Source organism: Tachysurus vachellii, chromosome 24 (genome assembly GCF_030014155.1).
Source record: "Tachysurus vachellii isolate PV-2020 chromosome 24, HZAU_Pvac_v1, whole genome shotgun sequence".
Taxonomy (NCBI): domain Eukaryota; kingdom Metazoa; phylum Chordata; class Actinopteri; order Siluriformes; family Bagridae; genus Tachysurus; species Tachysurus vachellii.
In genome coordinates this window covers 14,912,341-14,931,314 of record NC_083483.1, presented here as the reverse complement: position 1 = coordinate 14,931,314, position 18,974 = coordinate 14,912,341, and the positions used below count along the sequence as shown (strand labels likewise).

The 18,974-nt window shown below is 42.1% G+C and overlaps 1 protein-coding gene across 1 annotated transcript in view; it reads left to right on the top strand.

The window, feature by feature from the left end:
- Positions 1-18,974, top strand: part of pkd1a (polycystic kidney disease 1a) — a 68,599-nt gene that overhangs the window by 20,770 nt on the left and 28,855 nt on the right. The window contains exons 8-17 of the mRNA XM_060860937.1: positions 3,284-3,498; positions 4,733-4,854; positions 5,033-5,180; positions 6,867-7,162; positions 7,296-8,060; positions 8,280-8,411; positions 9,788-9,963; positions 10,387-10,520; positions 10,642-14,294; positions 16,928-17,074. Of these exons, the coding sequence (XP_060716920.1) occupies positions 3,284-3,498; positions 4,733-4,854; positions 5,033-5,180; positions 6,867-7,162; positions 7,296-8,060; positions 8,280-8,411; positions 9,788-9,963; positions 10,387-10,520; positions 10,642-14,294; positions 16,928-17,074 (5,788 nt within the window). The remainder of the gene's footprint in view (positions 1-3,283; positions 3,499-4,732; positions 4,855-5,032; positions 5,181-6,866; positions 7,163-7,295; positions 8,061-8,279; positions 8,412-9,787; positions 9,964-10,386; positions 10,521-10,641; positions 14,295-16,927; positions 17,075-18,974) is intronic.

Genomic DNA, 18,974 nt, shown 5'->3' with positions numbered 1-18,974 from the left:
AGGAGAGAGGCAGCGAGGCAGCGAGGCAGGGAATCAGGGAGGCTGTGCTTTAATAACAGGGCATATTACTGACCTACATCAGAGCTGTAATTATGAAGCACTGCAAAGTTTTTTTTTAAACCACACATACAGTACGGATGATGGGTTCGAGCTGGATTTACACCCTACAGCTCTGTCTGAAGTGTGTTCTAAAAAACATCTGGGCTTAAATTTAGTAACACACCAACTGTGTGTATTCATTACATATTCTATCAACACAATTCTTTATCGTCTTTGCACAGGGTACAAACAAATTGTACAACAACTATAATAATAATTATTATTATTATTTTACATTCATTAATTGCTTATTTGTTTATCGTGTTATGTGCTGTTATATTAAGTTATAATTAATAAATAAATAAATAAATAATTAAAAAACTGTTTTCCCGCTTTAGGGCCTAAGCTCTTTAGTTTGTTGTTGTTGTTGTTTTTGTTGTAATATTATCAAAGACAAAAACTTACCTGTTTAAGCTAATTAACGCACTTGCACTGATAATTGCATTTTCCAATTAGAAATCTATCTTGTTCTATTCAAGCACAACAATCTCCTGGACTTGAATTTGGTGCTTGGGCCCCGCTCATCGCTCTCTGAAAGGATCGGTCAAAAAAGTTGCCTGATCTTTATTTTTTATTTAAAAAATGTTTTTCTTTAGATTGCATTTTTTTTTGTTTTTTCGGTGAAGCATACAGAAATGAGGAGACTACTGGGAAGAGACTGTGTGTGTGTGCGTGTGTGTGTGTGTGCGTGAGAGAGAGAGAGAGAGAGAGAGAGAGAGAGAATGAGAGACAGAATGTGTGTATTTCCTGTCTCCTGTTCCACACCCATCATTAATCTGAGCGGTCTACTCCTACTGAGCAGAGAGAGAGAGAGAGAGACCTTGGATTCATATACTAAACACACTCACACAAACACACACACACACACACACACACCACTCCCTACCCTCATTCTTATGTAAGAAATGAGGCATAACACTTCTCTTCTATTTTGTTATTTTGACATAAATATCTCTCTCTCTCTCTCTCTCTCTCTCTCTCTCTCTCTCTCTCTCTGTGTTTATTTAACTCTTAACTGGCATGCACCAGTTTCATTATATAAGTTTGTTGAGACGCAGTTGGCAGTGCTGCGTGATTGTAATATAAAACTCACCACATGTACCGAAGGAGCTCTTTCCCCAGCTAACCCCGCCCCTAACTCCGCCTCTTCCTGTTTACACAATCTAACTGTATAAAACAATGGCCGTTTTGTTCATTTATTGCACTCTAACCTTCTCCGAACCTGTTTAATCCTGACCGAACGGTTAATCTGTTTAGTGTCGTGTAAAGAACTGAACACACACTTTCTGTTATTCCTTCTCGCTCTTTTTCACCTTAATGTTTTATAAAGGATTGTATTTTGTTTGTAGCTTTAACAGATGAAGGTTTCCAGCTCTGGGGACGTGCACATGGCCAGTGTGTTTAAATCAAAGGCAAATAAAATGTCAAAATGCTCCATGAAGCTTCATGAATCCTGGAGTTCCCTTCAGATTTAATTCTTCACCTTGGGGCAGTTGGGCTTTTAGAGGGTAAAATGTCCAAAACAGACCTTCTGTAACTGAAGGTCCACAGAGACAGATAAAAACTGACTGGCTGTATTTTAATGTTCTGTTGAATTTATGATAGAGTCGTTCATATTCTCACATTGTTCTCAGGCTTGGCTGATGGAGAACTGATGGAGATAATGTCACCTCTACAGGAGATTTAGTGTACACTCACAAAGCTTCTAGAAGTCATAAGATGGAATCATAGGGTCATTTACATGTCAAAACATAAGTGATTAGTCAGTAGGAACAGTGCTGACTAGTGCTTGGGCTTTGGGAGCAATGGTGATTAGTCAGTGAGTAAAATGACAGATAAAGAAGTGCTTATAGTGATTTCTCATTACAAACGATTGTGATTTAAGATTGGTCATTAAGAACAGTCGTTATTAGTGATTGGACATTAGTAATAATGGTGCTTAATAAGTGGTGCTTAGGAACAATTGTGACTGGTCATTAAGGATAATGGTGATTAGTGATTGGTCATTAGGAACAATGGTGATTAGTGATCAGATGTTAGAAACAATGGTGATTAGTGATTGGTCATTAAGAGCAATGGTGATTAGTGATTTCACAATAGGAACAATAATGATTAGTGATTAGACATTAGGAACAGTGGTGATTAGTGATTGGACATTAGGAACAATAGTGATTAGTGATTAGACATTAGGAACAATGGTGATTAGTGATTGGACATTAGGAACAATTGTGATAGTGATTAGTCATTAAGAACAATGGTAATTAGTGATTGGTCATTAGAAACAACAGTGATTAGTGATTGGACATTAGGAACAATGGTGATTAGTGAGTGGACATTATGGACAATGGTGGTTAGTGATTGGACATTATGGACAATGGTGTTTAGTGATGGGACATTAGGGACAACGGTGGTTAGTGATTGGACATAATGGACAACGGTGGTTAGTGATTGGACATAATGGACAATGGTGGTTAGTGATTGGACATTAGGAACAATAGTGATTAGTGATTAGACATTAGGAACAATGGTGATTAGTGATTGGACATTAGGAACAATTGTGATAGTGATTAGTCATTAAGAACAATGGTAATTAGTGATTGGTCATTAGAAACAACAGTGATTAGTGATTGGACATTAGGAACAATGGTGATTAGTGAGTGGACATTATGGACAATGGTGGTTAGTGATTGGACATTATGGACAATGGTGTTTAGTGATGGGACATTAGGGACAACGGTTGTTAGTGATTGGACATAATGGACAACGGTGGTTAGTGATTGGACATAATGGACAATGGTGGTTAGTGATTGGACATTAGGGACAATGGTTATTAGTGATGGGACATTAGGGACAATGTTGGTTAGTGATTGGACATTAGTAATAATTGTGATTAGTGAGTGGTCATTACTAACAATGGTGATTAGCACAACACTGGACACTGGGGCTTAATTTCAGGTCACAGTTTGCGTTTCTCTCCTCTGTGTAACAGTAATGGCTTGTTTATATACAGTAACAATTTTAGAAAATTAATCATGAAGCAGCAAAAATCACAACACATTCCAGAGGGAAAAAAGCACAAAGCGAGAGAGTGAAGCCTGGGTATTACTACTGTTATGTTAAAGTAATCGGATACTGTGTGTGTGTGTGTGTGTGTGTGTGTGTGTGTGTGTGTGTGTGTGTGCAGGGAGCGTGGTGTTTGGCTGGGTCTAAGTGACGTGGATACTCCTGGGTCTCTGCACTGGGTGGATGGATCCTCTGCACTCCCAGGTGAGGATGGAGTGAGAGATCGGGCCACGCTGGTGGACGGAAACGTGTGTGTGTCCCTGGGCAGCGGTGGACAAACCAGCTCGCACCCCTGTAGTGCCAAACGTGCCTACGTGTGCCAATTCAAACACCAAGGTGAGCATCACACTCAGTGTGTACATCTACACACAATCATTTTAATTATCACTTTAATATACTAATAAAAGACTCATTTGTAAGTGTTTTTATCTTTAAATCCTGTACACTATGCTAGACAGACAGACAGATACACACACTCAGACACACACACACACACACACACACACCCCTGGAAATTACTCACTATATTCTGTGGATGAGCTGCAGCAGATGTGGTTTTGATCCGTCCCAGTGTCAGCACCTCTCGCAGGCGGAGTGAGCGCTGCTTTCTGAATTATTGAGCGAGTGTCTGTTTGCGACGGAGCGAGTGCGAGTGTGTTTCATAAGCACGCTGTGTTATGTATTGACCAGCTCTCCTGTCAGAAATGTGTTAAATAAAACCGTGAAGAGCACGAACCCACTTTCAACTCGAGAGAGATTACAGGTCTCCCTGAGGAAGACCGTTCATTTATCCCTCCGTCTCGCACTTCTTTATCTGTCTGAGTGAGGAATGAGCTGAGATTCAGAACATCAATGTAACAAATCACGTATCTGTCACAGCAAGACGCTGTACATGAATAGTCAATACAAGCACACACACTCGCACACACACTCACACACACACTCACACTCACATGCACACATTCTGGAGCACACACACACACACAAACAAATGAGTTTTTTAGAGTGATGTAAAGTTGTAGTTAAGTCAGTAAGTAATTCAGTACATTATTATATCAGTAAACGAGTCAGTAATCTATTGAGGAATTCAGTCATTTAGTCAGTAAGTCAGGCAGTAATTAATCAGAAAGTGAGTAAGTCAGCATGTTATTGATTCAGTGAGTGAGTCAGTGAGTGAGTCAGTGTGAGTCAGTGTCAATTCAGTAAGAGTCACTAATTGACTGACTCAGTCAGTGAGTCAGTAAATGTTATCAGTGTTAATTCGGTAAGAGTCAGTGATTGAATCAAGTCAGTGAGTCAGTGTTAAGTCAGTGAGGGAGTCCATAAACTTCAGTAACTTGAGTCAGTGACCGAGTCAATGTTAAGTGTAAATGTAAAGCGTTGAACGTCAGTGTTTTGATTCTGTACAGTACAGTAGTACACCTTTTACGCTAACTGCTCATCTGAGGCAGTGTAGAATCTAGTCCTCTTATTTATCTGATCAGGAAGACATCTCTCTCTCCCTCGCTCTCTCTATCTCTCTCTCTCTCTCTCTACCGCCCTCTCTCTCGCTCTCCCTCTCTCTCTGTAGTGCGTGTGTCTGATGCAGGCGTGTTCAGGGTGGGTATGTCTGTCTTCAACACCCAGAAAAGTGTCATCACTGCAAAAGTATCATCTGCAGCTAGAACAGAAACAGTGGCCAACAATGTAGAGGTAAACACACACAGTCATACACACACACTCATACACACACGCACACTCATACACACACACTCATTCACACACACACACACACACACATATATGCTTTAAGGCACTGTCTGTTCACTCACATGAATTTTGATTTATCTCTGTGTGTGTGTGTGTGTGTGTGTGTGTGTGTGTGTTGTAGCTGATCCTGTTCCCATCTCTGAGCTTTACCCACAGTGGGCGTCTCGCCTCTCTGGAGCTGATCACATATACTCTGAGTTCACACACACACGTCCACTTTCAGGTGTACCGACCGCACTGCCAGAGTGGATTACATCTGCTGCTGCCAGGTAACAGACAGACACACACACACACACACACACACACACACACACACACACACACATATGCCACTCACTAATCTCAAGAGGCTCAGTGAAAGACCAAGTTTCAGACTTTGCTCCTGATAACGTAAAGTTGTTCGATGATAAAAAAACAGATATTAATTTGATCATATTGATCATATTTTGCTCTTTCGTACATACCTAAACCGAACGTCTCCCTACTGATCCGCTCCCTACGTGTTCACACGTCGTCATGCACCACATTTTCTTCTTTCTTTTTATTCGTTTTGCAGAATCTTGAATCACAAAACCTAAACTAGGTCCATTCCCTTTGGACCATCATTCCCTTTGCTGCTCCCTGTCAGTCACTACAAGCAGACTGTAGAGTGTGCAAGTGGGAGCGTAGAGTGTGTTCACTCCATCTTTTTATTGATCCTGGACAAAGAATGACAGCGAATGTGGAATGTAGCAAATCTAAAGCAAGAGCAAGAAGAAGTGACCGAGTTACAAACTAGAAAACAAGACAAGGAACAAGACGTTGTGCAGTTCTACATTTCTCAGATTGTACAAGCTAACCTATGCCAAATCGATTGGCCCAACCAACACAAGATTCTAAAACGAAAACAGGAAATTGATTTTAATGGCTTTCTCTCGGATCGCGTCAAGGTTTTTATTTTTTTGTAACGCGTCACGCAGCAACTGCATCGTCGGACACACGCATAACAGCAATAATACTTCTGCACAACGTTTCTATTTTTACAACAGAAATGTGAACGGTGTGTTCGACCGAAGGCGCGGGTTGAAGACCCAGTCAGTGACGTCACGATATGCTAATTTGTTTAAATTCGTACCTACGTACGTAATCACCATCACCAAAATTGTTCTTTTTTTTTTTTTTTACATTGAAACTTGAAAAAAAAAAAATAGACCAACCTACTGACCCTTTTTTTTTTTTTTAACTGTTACTGCAAACCAAAATATTTTTAAGGATGGCCTGATTGGGAGCTGAACTACTGACACTGCTGAACTACTAACCAATCAGAATCCAGAGCATAAATCCAAACATTAGGCTTTTATTCCTGTATATCTGTAGAATTTACCACCATTTCAGTCATGTTTGTTTATAACCCGACTTCAGTCAGGACTCGTATCAAAGCTTTTAGAAAATGCAGGCTTTCCGACTGTCAATTACAAGCTTGGGAAAGATGTGAAAGCTTTTAAGGCGTCAGAATCACATAGTACTGTAATTCCAACTGTTCATCAAAACTTGAATTCATACCTCTTTGGAAAGCGTCTAGACTACACTTGTTAGCTCAGCATACTTTTTTCCAGACGAAAGTTCTCCTGCAACACAAAGTGCCAGCCTTAGCATCTGTTAGCGAATGATTGATTTGTTGTTTGAACAGGATAATAAAAGTAATAAAATAATCATGTACCTACGAGACGTGTGCTTGAGAAGTTCACTCCACAGCTGTGTTTATTGATTTTTGAGCTAGTTTAGTTCATCTGTTCATCTCAGATATAGACATTATGGATAATTGAAGTGAAACCATAGTGAGGCCAGTTACTCCACTGCACCTGTAATGTCCCAAACCACTGACATCTGAAAACTGATGTTCTTTTCTTTGTACCTACCATAATGTTATGGACATGGAGTCGACCTCTTCCCATTTCTACCCTTGATTTTTCTAGGCTGTGGTGATCTCTGTGGTCCCATTGCAATGTGCCGGTCTCTGGACACCGGGCCCAATGACACCACCTCCACCACTGATTCCTTATATCCATCCCAAGCTCCATCATGCCCTGCATGGCATCAATGGTGTCCATTTATGGGATCCTGCCTGCATTTTAGTCACCCGTGTGACACAGGGTCATGCCCAAATTGCTCTGGGGTGGAACCTCTGCCCCCTGGTACCCTGCGCCCACACTACAGCCTGGTGGGAGAGGTCTTGTTCACCCTGCCACCTGGAGCCCCCACACACACACTGGTGAGATAACTTGCAATTTGATAATTCCAATATTTTTGTTTAAAATTTGAGAACTTTCAGCATTTAAAAAAGCCTACCATGATACAGCTACTTTTGTTCCCCTGCTCTTCTTTAACTGTGGTTTTTACCTCAGGTCCAGGAGGAAATTGAAGACCTCTTAGTTGTCCCAGGCGACTTCATCGCCCTTCAGCATGATGCCGGACCCTCTGGTCTACTCGAATGCTCTCCTGACCCCTCTTCACCATGGAAGCAGAGCATTCTGGTCCAAAATCGGTCTGGTTGGCTTGACTCTAATGAAACCCTGGAAATGATTGGAGATGGAAAGTGGGTGGCTGAGGTAATATGCCCGATTAGGGTGCTGTATGTTGGGCACAATGAAACGAAATTGCATGGTCCCTTTCTCAAAGCTGGCCTACCCCAAACGGGTGACTACAGCCTGGAAGTGACATCAGATGATCCTGACTTCCCCGTCACTGCCTCGTGTCCAATCCATGTCATCCCACCACTGAGTCTTAACTTGATCTATCCAACCAATCATAATGGATCGGTCTACTTCCTTCCTAATCAAACATTTGTCCTGGTAAAGGTTTGTTCTGAACACAGGGCTATAATTAAGAGGCAAGGCAGCAACAAAAACATCCCATTCCAAAGGTTTTGCCCACAAGAACTGGAGACCAAAGTGGTTGAATGCAAGACAGCCATGTCGAACAATGATACCCTGTTTGCCTGGTTTGACCTTGAACTGGGCTCCACACCTGGGCACACCAAAGTGGTCCTACATGCCCAGAGTGAGCTAACTGAGGCTGATCTGGAGATCCAGGCAAGGGTGGAGGAGCCATTGCAAGGCCTACAGATTCAGCCCCATCCTGCCCATAGGGTCCTGATGGAAACTGTGGTGGTAAGTACACTGCTAATCTCATCAGAACTTTTGAAATAAACGAAGAAGACGGTATGATGATAATGTGATGCATGAGGATGAGGCATGGTTGTAAATTCTGTGTGGTCAGTTTTATTTAATCGTAGAAGCTCTCGAAGACATTGATCATCGATTTTTTTCTTCCTCTTTGGATCAGATGCTTATTGTGTCATATCTTACATTCTATTTATTCTATTTTAGAGTTACACGGCATCTGTAGAAGGAGGAACAGACCCCTCATTCCGATGGACGGTGGATGATAAACCATACTTCACATATTACAACACCGTACTCAACATCATCTACCAGAACGCTGCTGTCTATAAACTCACAGTGAGAACGTGCCTGACTAATAACATTAATGACGTTCTGAAGGACAGTTTTATGTTTTTAATTTAAACTCAAATATTTAAAGGTGCCCTTCCACACAAAACCGTTTTTTTCATTTCCTGAAAAATAACGGTTTTGGAGATACGAGGATTCTGTCTGACAGCGACGATATACAAAATGTGGTTTTAAGAATATTTAATCTCAGACCTTAAAGAAATTTAAAGGTGCCCTGCCACACGTATTTCATTACTTTTGTGGTAATGTCTGAAGTTCACCACGGACTCTAACATTTTTTTGTGTAAATAATGCCTTGGTTCCCTTGTTTCAAGCCATTTTAGTGTGGTATAGAAAGCCTGCAGGAAGACTCAGCTCGATTTGTGCCAGTTCTCATGAATATTCAAATGAGCTATGCCAATTGGCTAACCGCTAGGATATGAGAGCATGACTATTCATTCACCCAGCGCAATAAGTAGCCTAGGCTAGAGGACATTTGTTTACAATCACCTTGAATTGCGGCAGAACGGCTTCTTCACAAGCCCGTTGACGTTCAGCCATCCTTGCTGTATAGGAAACTCACTGAGCTACACGAATTCTGTGGGCGCGGTCTCAAGTGGGAGAGCTCATGAATAGTAATGAGCTCAGTCACTCTGACGTCAGACTGACCAGCTTTTCTAACTGACCTGATTTCTCCACTTAAAAGAAATAAGGGGAGAAATCAGGTCAGTTAGAAAAGCTGGTCACTTCCTGCAGGCTTTCTATACCACACTAAAATGGCTTGAAACAAGGGAACCAAGGCATAATTTACACAAAAAAATGTTAGAGTCCGTGGTAAACTTCAGACATTACCACAAAAGTAATGAAATACGTGTGGCAGGACACCTTTAAATTTCTTTAAGGTCTGAGATTAAATATTCTTAAAACCACATTTTGTATATCGTCGCTGTCAGACAGAATCCTCGTATCTCCAAAACCGTTATTTTTCAGGAAATGAAAAAAACGCCGTACCTTATCTGCAGTGCACAGGGTTTAGTCCTTTTTTTCTTTGAGCCCAGTGTTTTGAAGACATTTACCTCAGAAGACGTGTTGATTCGTTGCGACTCTTCTTGAGGAGAAATATGCCGCAAAGCTTTTTTCAAGACTTTACATTGGTTAATAACTTGTAAAAATAACAGACCCACGTGGGGACTGACCAATAGCATCGATATGTGAAAAAATATGAAATTGACCAAATTTGGACATACGAGGTTTCCGCCCAACAGCGACGATATGTTACATAACCTTTTGATTTTCTAATATTTACCGATCTGCAGTTTCAGAGAGATCGCTTTTTTTTTTTGTCTGTGAAGTTTAGCAAAAGTTTTTTTTTTTTGCCTTCTTAGGTAATGGCTACCAACCATGTAAGCAACCTAACAGAGGATTTCAATGTGACTGTGGACAAAATGAACCCCATGAGCGATATCACCGTCCGGGGTGTTCCTGAGATTGTGACTCAGGGTGAACAGCTGACCCTTTCCGCTTCAGTAGAGGTCGACATTTCGGTGGACGCCACTTTCCTGTTAGTTCTGTAACCAAAGTTGTTATATAGAACTTTAATGCATGTAAGGTTCATGTAAAAGAAAAGTTCTGCCACTGTAAATAATACATCTTTCACTTCCTGTCACTTTGAGACACATCTGTGATTGTTAACATTTTTCCACTCACAACATGTAATTATCTTTCTGTCAGTTTTCCCAATCTTCACAAAATAGTTCCACAGTTTTACTTCTATCTTTATTATTAAAAGTCCTACATCATCAAGAGCATGAATATTCTCTCGCTTGCTGTCTCTTGTAATGTTCGAACAGGCTTTAGGTTTGACTTCTCTAACCTAAGCCTTTAATTTGATAATGGTCAAGCGTGTATAATCTGCGAAATTAAACACGCTTTGTGTTCTTCTGTATCTTCTGTGTGATGTTTCTGATTAGTTGTTGTGTCTCAGGTGGTTGTTTGCAGATGGGGATAAAATGGAGAATCATTTTAAACCACCGTACGTTGCCCCACACCAGAGCCCCGATCCGTCAAAGAAGCAGATCTTCCTGCAACATGAAGTCAAATACACTTACAAACAACCAGGTAGATATGTAACGGAAACAAGTGGAATAGAAGAGATGAGTTGACTGGACATGTTCCAGAAACCATCTGCTGACATTTACTTCTTCTTCTTCTTCTTCTGTTTTTTTTATTATTATTACAGGAGAGTATAACCTAAGGGTGTCTGTTTTCAACCGCTATGAAAATAAAACCCACAAACTCGATGTATATGTGTTCAGCGTTTTAACGTCGGTGGAGATCGACACTGAACCAGAGCTTCTGCAAGCTGAAAAACCTGCTGCGTTTGAAGCACATCCTTTACCATCCCCTTATGGAATCATCTACACTTGGGATTTTGGTGACAACTCCAGCCTACAGCAAGGGCGTGAACGAAGAGTTTATCACGCCTTTACGCAAAGTGGCACCTACGCAGTCTGTGTGAACGTTAACAACACTGTGAGTAGTAAAGACAGCTGTAAAGTAATAATGGTGTATGAAGACATTGACGGTTTGGAGGTTAGGACATCCGCTCCCACAGAGTTCAACACCCCTACTGTCGTTGTGGCTGATCTGAAAGCAGGCAACAACGTCAGCTGGAGTTTTTCTATGGGCGATGGGACTGTGCTCATGAGATCGGAGTCATGGGTGGAACACACTTACGTCAAAGACGGAAACTACACTGTCAACGTAACTGCAACCAACGCCATTAGCTCAAAATGGGAATCAATACATGTTCAAGTGTTTGTGCTGCAGGTGTTGTGGTTGGAACCTTCTAAGTGTGTTCAGGAAAAAACAGACATCAACTTCTATGCAGTTGTATCAGGAAATGCTTCATCTCATCAATATATGTGGAGTTTCGGGGACGGAACCACCAATGAAACAAGATATGGATCCCCTACTATAACACACTCTTACCAAGGTAGTGGGAATTACCATCTTTCTCTCCTTATGTCGAGTAGTGTGAACAAGGCAAATTTTTTTAATTGGATCTGCGTCCAACCTGAAGTCTCCAACGTGACTCTTGAACTCTCCAGCAGATATATCAGACTTGGAGAGGACAGCTGGTTTACTGTGACCGCTTTTCCAGAATTTGACTATACCTACTTGTGGGATTTTGGGATCAGTGACTCAAAAAGCCCTATTACAGGTGGTGACAGGATGGTTTTCACTTACAAAAGCCCAGGCCTGTATATAATAACTGTAACTGTCCTTAACAACATTTCACAAAGCATAAGCAGTGTGCAAGTTGAAGTGCAGCAACCTGTGGGCTATCTGTTTATACACCATAATGGAACAAAAGGTAACAACCTGGCCCTGAGGCAGGACTATACCTTCATATCGTATTCTGACTCGGATACTGTTGCCTACAGTTGGGACTTTGGGGATGGGACAGTCCTTGCCGGGCACAATGTGACACATGCATACAATTCCTCAGGTATCTTTGACGTCTGTGTTATGGGTAAGAATGACGTGAGTGAAAATAAAAGCCAAATTCCTGTTATGGTTTTAGCCCCCATTCAAGGACTTTCAGTCAATGCCAGCCTTGTGAATGTTCCTTTGAATGCAACAGTCCACTTTGAGACCCATCTTGACCAAGGAGATCATGTACGTTACTCATGGATCCTTTGTGACCGTTGTACCTCCATTCCAGGCACACACCCCATGTACTACACCTTTCGCTCTGTTGGAATGTTCAACGTAACCGTGACTGCTGAAAATGATATCAGCAATGCTCAGGCTAGCATTAACATATTTGTACAGCGGGAGCTGGAAGGCTTACAGATAGTGTCCGATGAACTTGGGGACAGTTGCTGTTTTGCCACCAACCGCATCCTACACTTGCAGGCTGTGCTAAAAGATGGCACTAACATGTCTTTTACCTGGAACCTTTTGAGGGAATACGAAAATACTGCAGCCCACAATCTCACAGGCAAAAACATAGACCTCAATTATTCCACACCTGGACCCTGCGAGGTCTTCTTGAAGGCCACCAATTTGCTTGGCCAAATAACTGTTAACCGAACTATTGAGTTTCTCGATCCTGTTGGAAAACTAGTTCTGCAGTCTTCTCCAAACCCCACAGCCATCAACAGCATCACCAACATGACTGTGTCTGTGAGTACAGGCAGTGATCTGCAGTATAGATGGTGGATAGATGATGATCTGTTGCAATTTAATGTGCCATCCATCTGGTATACATTTGACAGTCCAGGTCTAAAGTCAGTAAACGTGGAGGTTTTAAACAGGGTAAACAAGGAGATGGCTTCAGTACAGATCAGTGTCCAAGAACCGGTTTCCGGGGTTACCTTCACCACAACCAATGTCACTGAGCAGAACTTTATAGCCTCTGGAGTCAATGTATCTCTCTCCGGCCATGTCCAAACTGGATCTAATGTCTCATGGGTGTGGCTCATGCCAAATCATGCTAAATCAAGTCAGCAGTCCACATACTACATATTTTCATCCCCTGGAACCTTCACAGTCACTTTGAATGTCTCAAATGACATTAGTAGTGAGGTGCTAGCTCGTGACTTCACTGTGCAAGACAGAATCCAGGGGCTTGAGTTCAGGGCCAGCAAGAAGAATGTCGCCGTCGGTGAGAATGTGGAGTTCACCATCTCTGTTGCATCTGGCACCTCAGTTAGCTACACCTTGAGCATCAGCGGTGACGCAACTGTTCACCCCAACCTTACCTACATACACCAGTTTAGCAGAGCAGACAACTACTATGTCAATCTGACCGCATGGAATCAAATAAGCTCAGAACGGAGGAACCTGCATATATGTGTCTCGGAACCCATCACCAAACTTACCATCTTAGACTGCTGTGAAGATGCTATACCTGTGGGTGTGCCCAAGACATTTGAAGCCCACATACAGACTGGCAACCCGGTGACATATCTGTGGACCTTTGATCTTCATCATGGAGCTAAAACAACCATGTTGGATTCAAAAGCCACATACGTACCCGATGAGCCAGGTTTGCTGACCATCAGTGTGAGTGCCTTTAATGCACTTAACATTCAAAATGAGACCAAGAATGTGCTTGTCCAGAATATCCTTAAGTCAGCTATCTTAGAGGCTCAACCTCAGGACACCTTTATTAACAAGACAGTAATATTTCAAGCACGAGTTTCCCCACAGTCCAGCTCTCTCAGATACCAGTGGGACTTTGGAGATAGAAGCCCTGACTTCCTTTCTGATACTTCTGTTGTCAGTCATGTATATTCTTTACCCGGCCACTACATTGCTAAAGTTAACATCAGCAACCTGGTTAGCTGGATTACCGCTTTCTTTGAGGTGAACATACGTGTACTAGAGTGCAGCGAACCAGAAGTCCAGGTGGTTCAAGCTCCAAGGATAGCCATCTGGCGTTCCAAACCGGCGTTAGTCGAAGCAAAGGTAGATCTCAAAGGCTGTGTTCGCTATGGTGCCGAATATCTCTGGGAGATCTTCTCAGCTTCTCACTGCCAGGAATTTGAAAACCACTTGACACCACCATTTAAAGTCCATCTTCCTGCAGAAGTCGATGTCCGGAGGCTGCAATTATCAATTCCCAAGATGACGCTTCCTGCCAAAAACTACACCCTGATCTTTTCACTGTCTTACAAAGGAATTCCCCTGAAAAAGGCAGCCTGTCTTCAGCTCTCGGTGATGTCTGCCAAGTTGGTACCTATCATCGAAGGCGGAACGTATCGCGTGTGGTCCAAAACTCAGGACCTACAGCTGAATGCAAACCAATCCTACGATCCTAACCTGGACTTGGACAGTCAGACCCTACTCAATTACAACTGGGAATGTGTAAACACTTCTAAGGTACGGATTACAACCTGTTTCACATTAATAACTGTCAGATGTAGTATGAGGTCTCATTTTAGAGGTCAGAAATACAGAAATGCAGCTTGAAATGGTACTGTGGTTTGTAGGTTTGCAATTTGCTGTGGTGTAAGAGAAATAAAACACTGACAGCCATGGTGTTATTGGAAATAATAAGATATATCAGATATATTTTGTATATTGTATATATATAATGGGGGGGCACGGTGGCTTAGTGGTTAGCACGTTCGCCTCACACCTCCAGGGTTGGGGGTTCGATTCCCACCTACACCTTGTGTGTGTGGAGTTTGCATGTTCTCCCCGTGCCTCGGGGGTTTCCTCCGGGTACTCCGGTTTCCTCCCCCGGTCCAAAGACATGCATGGTAGGTTGATTGGCATCTCTGGAAAATTGTCCGTAGTGTGTGATTGTGTGAGTGAATGAGAGTGTGTGTGTGTCCTGTGATGGGTTGGCACTCCGTCCAGGGTGTATCCTGCCTTGATGCCCGATGACGCCTGAGATAGGCACAGGCTCCCCGTGACCCGAGGTAGTTCGGATAAGCGGTAGAAGATGAATGAATGAATATATATATAATATATGGTACAGCATATGGAGGTAAAGAAGCGAGTGCAGGCAGGTTGGAGTGGGTGGAGAAAGGTGTCAATAGTTCTGTGTGATAGGAAAATATCAGCGAGAATCAAGGGGAAGGTGTACAGGACAGTGGTGAGACCGGCCATGATGTATGGTTTAGAGACAGTGTCACTGAAGAAGAGACAGGAGTCAGGTTCTCTTTGGGAGAGACGAGATTGGACAGGATTAGGAACGAGTACATCAGAGGGACAGCTCATGTTGGACGTTTGGGGGACAAAGTTATGAAGGACAGATTATGATGTTCAGAGGAGGGAGAGTGAGTATATTGGTAGGAGAATGTTGGACATGGAGCTGCCAGGCAGGAGGCAAAGAGGAAGGACAAAGAGGAGGTATATGGATGTAATTAATGAGGATATGAAGCTAGTGGGTGAAAGTGTTGAGGATGCAGAAGATAGGGAGAGGTGGAGAGAGATGATTCGCTGTGGCGACCCCTGAAGGGAAAAGCCGAAAGAAGAAGAAGAAGATTATATGGTACAGCAACTTATATATACAGTATGCCACCCCAAACAGCGAGTCCCCAAGAGATTTATTATTTACATAATCAGACTTTCAGCTATTTATTTTCTTTTTTTTATATAATATACTGTATATGATAGAATTAAAGTCTGAAACTAAGAGCACAGCGAAGTTGGTGAGCATTACACACCAGAGGATAAAGAGCACAGATCCTTGCCCAATAAAATCACTGGAAATTATAATTAAGGCTGATTTATTTTCATTTTCCTCGATCTCATTGCCTCTTAATATGGCCACAGAGAGATTGTCTGCTTCTGCTTGGCTTGTTTTTTCCCAACCTTTGCCTTCTGTGTAAAAAAAAAGAAGAAGAAGATTACTGTGGCGTGCGCTCTCCTTTCCTGGCTGGGACTCAGTCAGAGGGATTTTGTTCATAATTTCTTTCCAGTTTAACGTCTAAACATTTTGGAATGCTGGAAAATGCCAGTCATATGGAGAAAGTGGGTTTATACGTATTAAGTGGACTATTAGTATAAACTAGGGTTTTACTGCTTATTTATTACTCCTAAAGTTAACAATAGTTATCGATTCATTGGGACATAAATGTAAAAAGCAGAAGCAAAATAAAGAAAGGAAATGGTTTATATTCTTTCTCTGAGACATTCGGAGCTCGCTGTACCTTCTTTGAGTAGAAGGACAAAGGAGCTGGATGTCTGCAAGCCACAGAGACAAAACAGGAAATGGCAGATACATCAGTGCTGCAACGAGGACGTTTGGCAGCTTAAAGAGAGATTGCTTAGGTAGACGTGCATCAGGGATCTGGAAGTGCACTTATCAGGGAATTAGTGTAAAAAAATAATTCATGTAAAAAAATTCAAATAAAGCTAAGTGGGTTTAAATATATACCAATAAAGCTAAGTGGGTTTAAATATCGTCGCTGTCAGGCGGAATCCTCGTATCTCCAAAACCGTTATTTTTCAGGAAATTAAAAAAACGCCGTACCTTATCTGCAGTACACAGGGTTTAGTCCGCGTTGCAGTGGATTGTCTTGCGCTAAATTCCTGTCCTCAGACGAGCACCAGAACTAGCGGGGGTCAAGATTTTTTTTTCTTTGTGCCCAGTGTTTTGAAGACATTTACCTCAGAAGACGTGTTGATTCGTTGCGACTCTTCTTGAGGAGAAATATGACGTGAAGCTCTCCCACGGAGTGAGGAAGAGGTGGACAGTTGAAGTGTCCAATGGAGTTATGAGATTTGCGCTCAAGCTATTTTCAAGACTTTAGATTGGTTAATAACTTGTAAAAATAACAGACCCACGTGGGGACTGACCAATAGCATCGATATGTGAAAAAATATGAAATTGACCAAATTTGGACATACAAGGTTTCCGCCCGACAGCAACGATAGATATACCAATAAAGCTAAGTGGGGTTAAATATATACCAATAAAGCTAAGTGGGGTTAAATATATACCAATAAAGCTAAGTGGGGTTAAATATATACCCTGCCCCTTTTATTTACATTTCTTTTAGGGAGCCACTCACTGCTCTACTCTGAACTTCAGACTGGGTCCAAAATATCTGGTCATCTCCGGATCAGAGCTGGAGGTGGATGTGGATTATACCTTCCGTCTGACCGTCAGCAAAGATGGCATGTCTCCGGAACACACCACCCAGAAGGTGAGTGCTCATTAATTTAACATGATGGACTTGACTTAGTCCTGAGGTCTGTGGGTTTAATCATACAGTAAACATTCTCTGCATACAGCATGAGCTCTCAGTGTCCTTCACCTTGGACTTAATTGACCCTGAGTCACAAGTGCATCATGATTCAGTGGCCCTGTTTGTAGAAGCCTTGACTAGAGGCTCGGCCTCGTTTTAGTCGTCCATTAGTATCCATTATAAATGAGAAAAATGATGGAAACTTTTTTGAAAGCTTTTTTATGAAAAAGATACATTTCCATTTGATGTTGCTAATTGTCTTGGAGGTCAAAGCTAAAGCGGGGTTGTTTTACACACACACACACACACACACACACACACACACACACAAACGAACGCACACACACAATCACACAAACACACACAAATGAACACACACACGGACACACATGAACCCACACACACAAACACACACAAACGAACACACACACACAAACACACACACACACGAACACATGCACATACACACGAACACACAAACACACACACGAACACTCACACACGCACGCACGCACACCCACACACACAAACACACATGCATGCGCACACACGAACACACACACATACGCACACACACGAATACACGCACACACAAACACACACACACACGCACACACAAACACAGACACACACTCGCGCGCACACACACAAACACACACGAACACACACACGAACACACACAATTTGCATCACAAGCTTCAATCAGTTAGAAGATCCTTTGTTGTATCTCTCACTAGTCATCCTTCCATCTTTTCATCCTGTTCTTCTCTGTCTACTGAGTTCATTATAGAGACGACAGAAAGGTTTGTAAATCTGCATTTTGAGACCCAGAGACCACTTTTTTTTTTTTTTTTTGCACTTCCTTCATGTGCTTGAAACCCAATGAATGTCCTGTCTGCTTTTATCACCTTCCTTCGGTGGTTGGAAAAGGCCCTGATACCCAGATGAGTCAGAAAGAAACAGGGAGAGAAAACAAACAAACAAACAAATAAATAAATAGATAAACAGATAAATAAATAAATAAATAAATAAAAGGTCAGGACAGGGATTGGGGACAGATGATCTTGTCACATTAGATTGAAAGGCAGATACGAAAGCCAGGCCAGGATCAGACAACAGAGCATTTATTTGGTTTGCATGTTGTGATGTTATGTAAAATAAATATACTGAATTTACTCAACAATCTTTTTATGTTCTCTAAACTTAAGCCATGCAGTTTGTGTAAGTGCTCGCGATAGCCTCAGATTTCTGTTCTCGGCTGCAGGAGAGGGACCTGATGTGCTCTTCTGCTGTCGTAGCTCATCCACATCAAGCTTCGATTGTTTTGTTTGTCCTGAGATGCTTTCCTGCACACCGCTGGTGTAAAGAGTGACTTGTTGACAGCACAGAGCAGTCAGATAAATCTCCTGTGATCTCTCTTAACAACATGGTGTTCCAACACACAGAACTGTTTCTCACAGGATGCTTTTTGTGTTCTGCACCATTCTGTGTAAACCCTAGAGGCTGAAATGCTTAAAGGTGGGGTCTCCGTTGTTTAAAAGCCAATGTTGACATTTGAAATCACCAAAACAAACACGCCCCTAACCCAAATGGGTGTCACCCCTGTTTTGATAGCTCCGCCCCACACATACATACGTAACCCAGGCAACTATTATGGCAATTAACCTGCTGGGGCGGCTGGTCGAGGGGATATTTTTATCAGTAAATGAACACAATGAGTAATATTATGGTAATACAGATGTGTTTTTGTAGTACTGTGTGTTGTACCGTGAAAGGTTTAGCTCCGTTTCACGCCGAAGACGACGTTCGACACCTAGAACCCGAGACAGAGGTAACGACCCGTATCCGCCATGTCAGT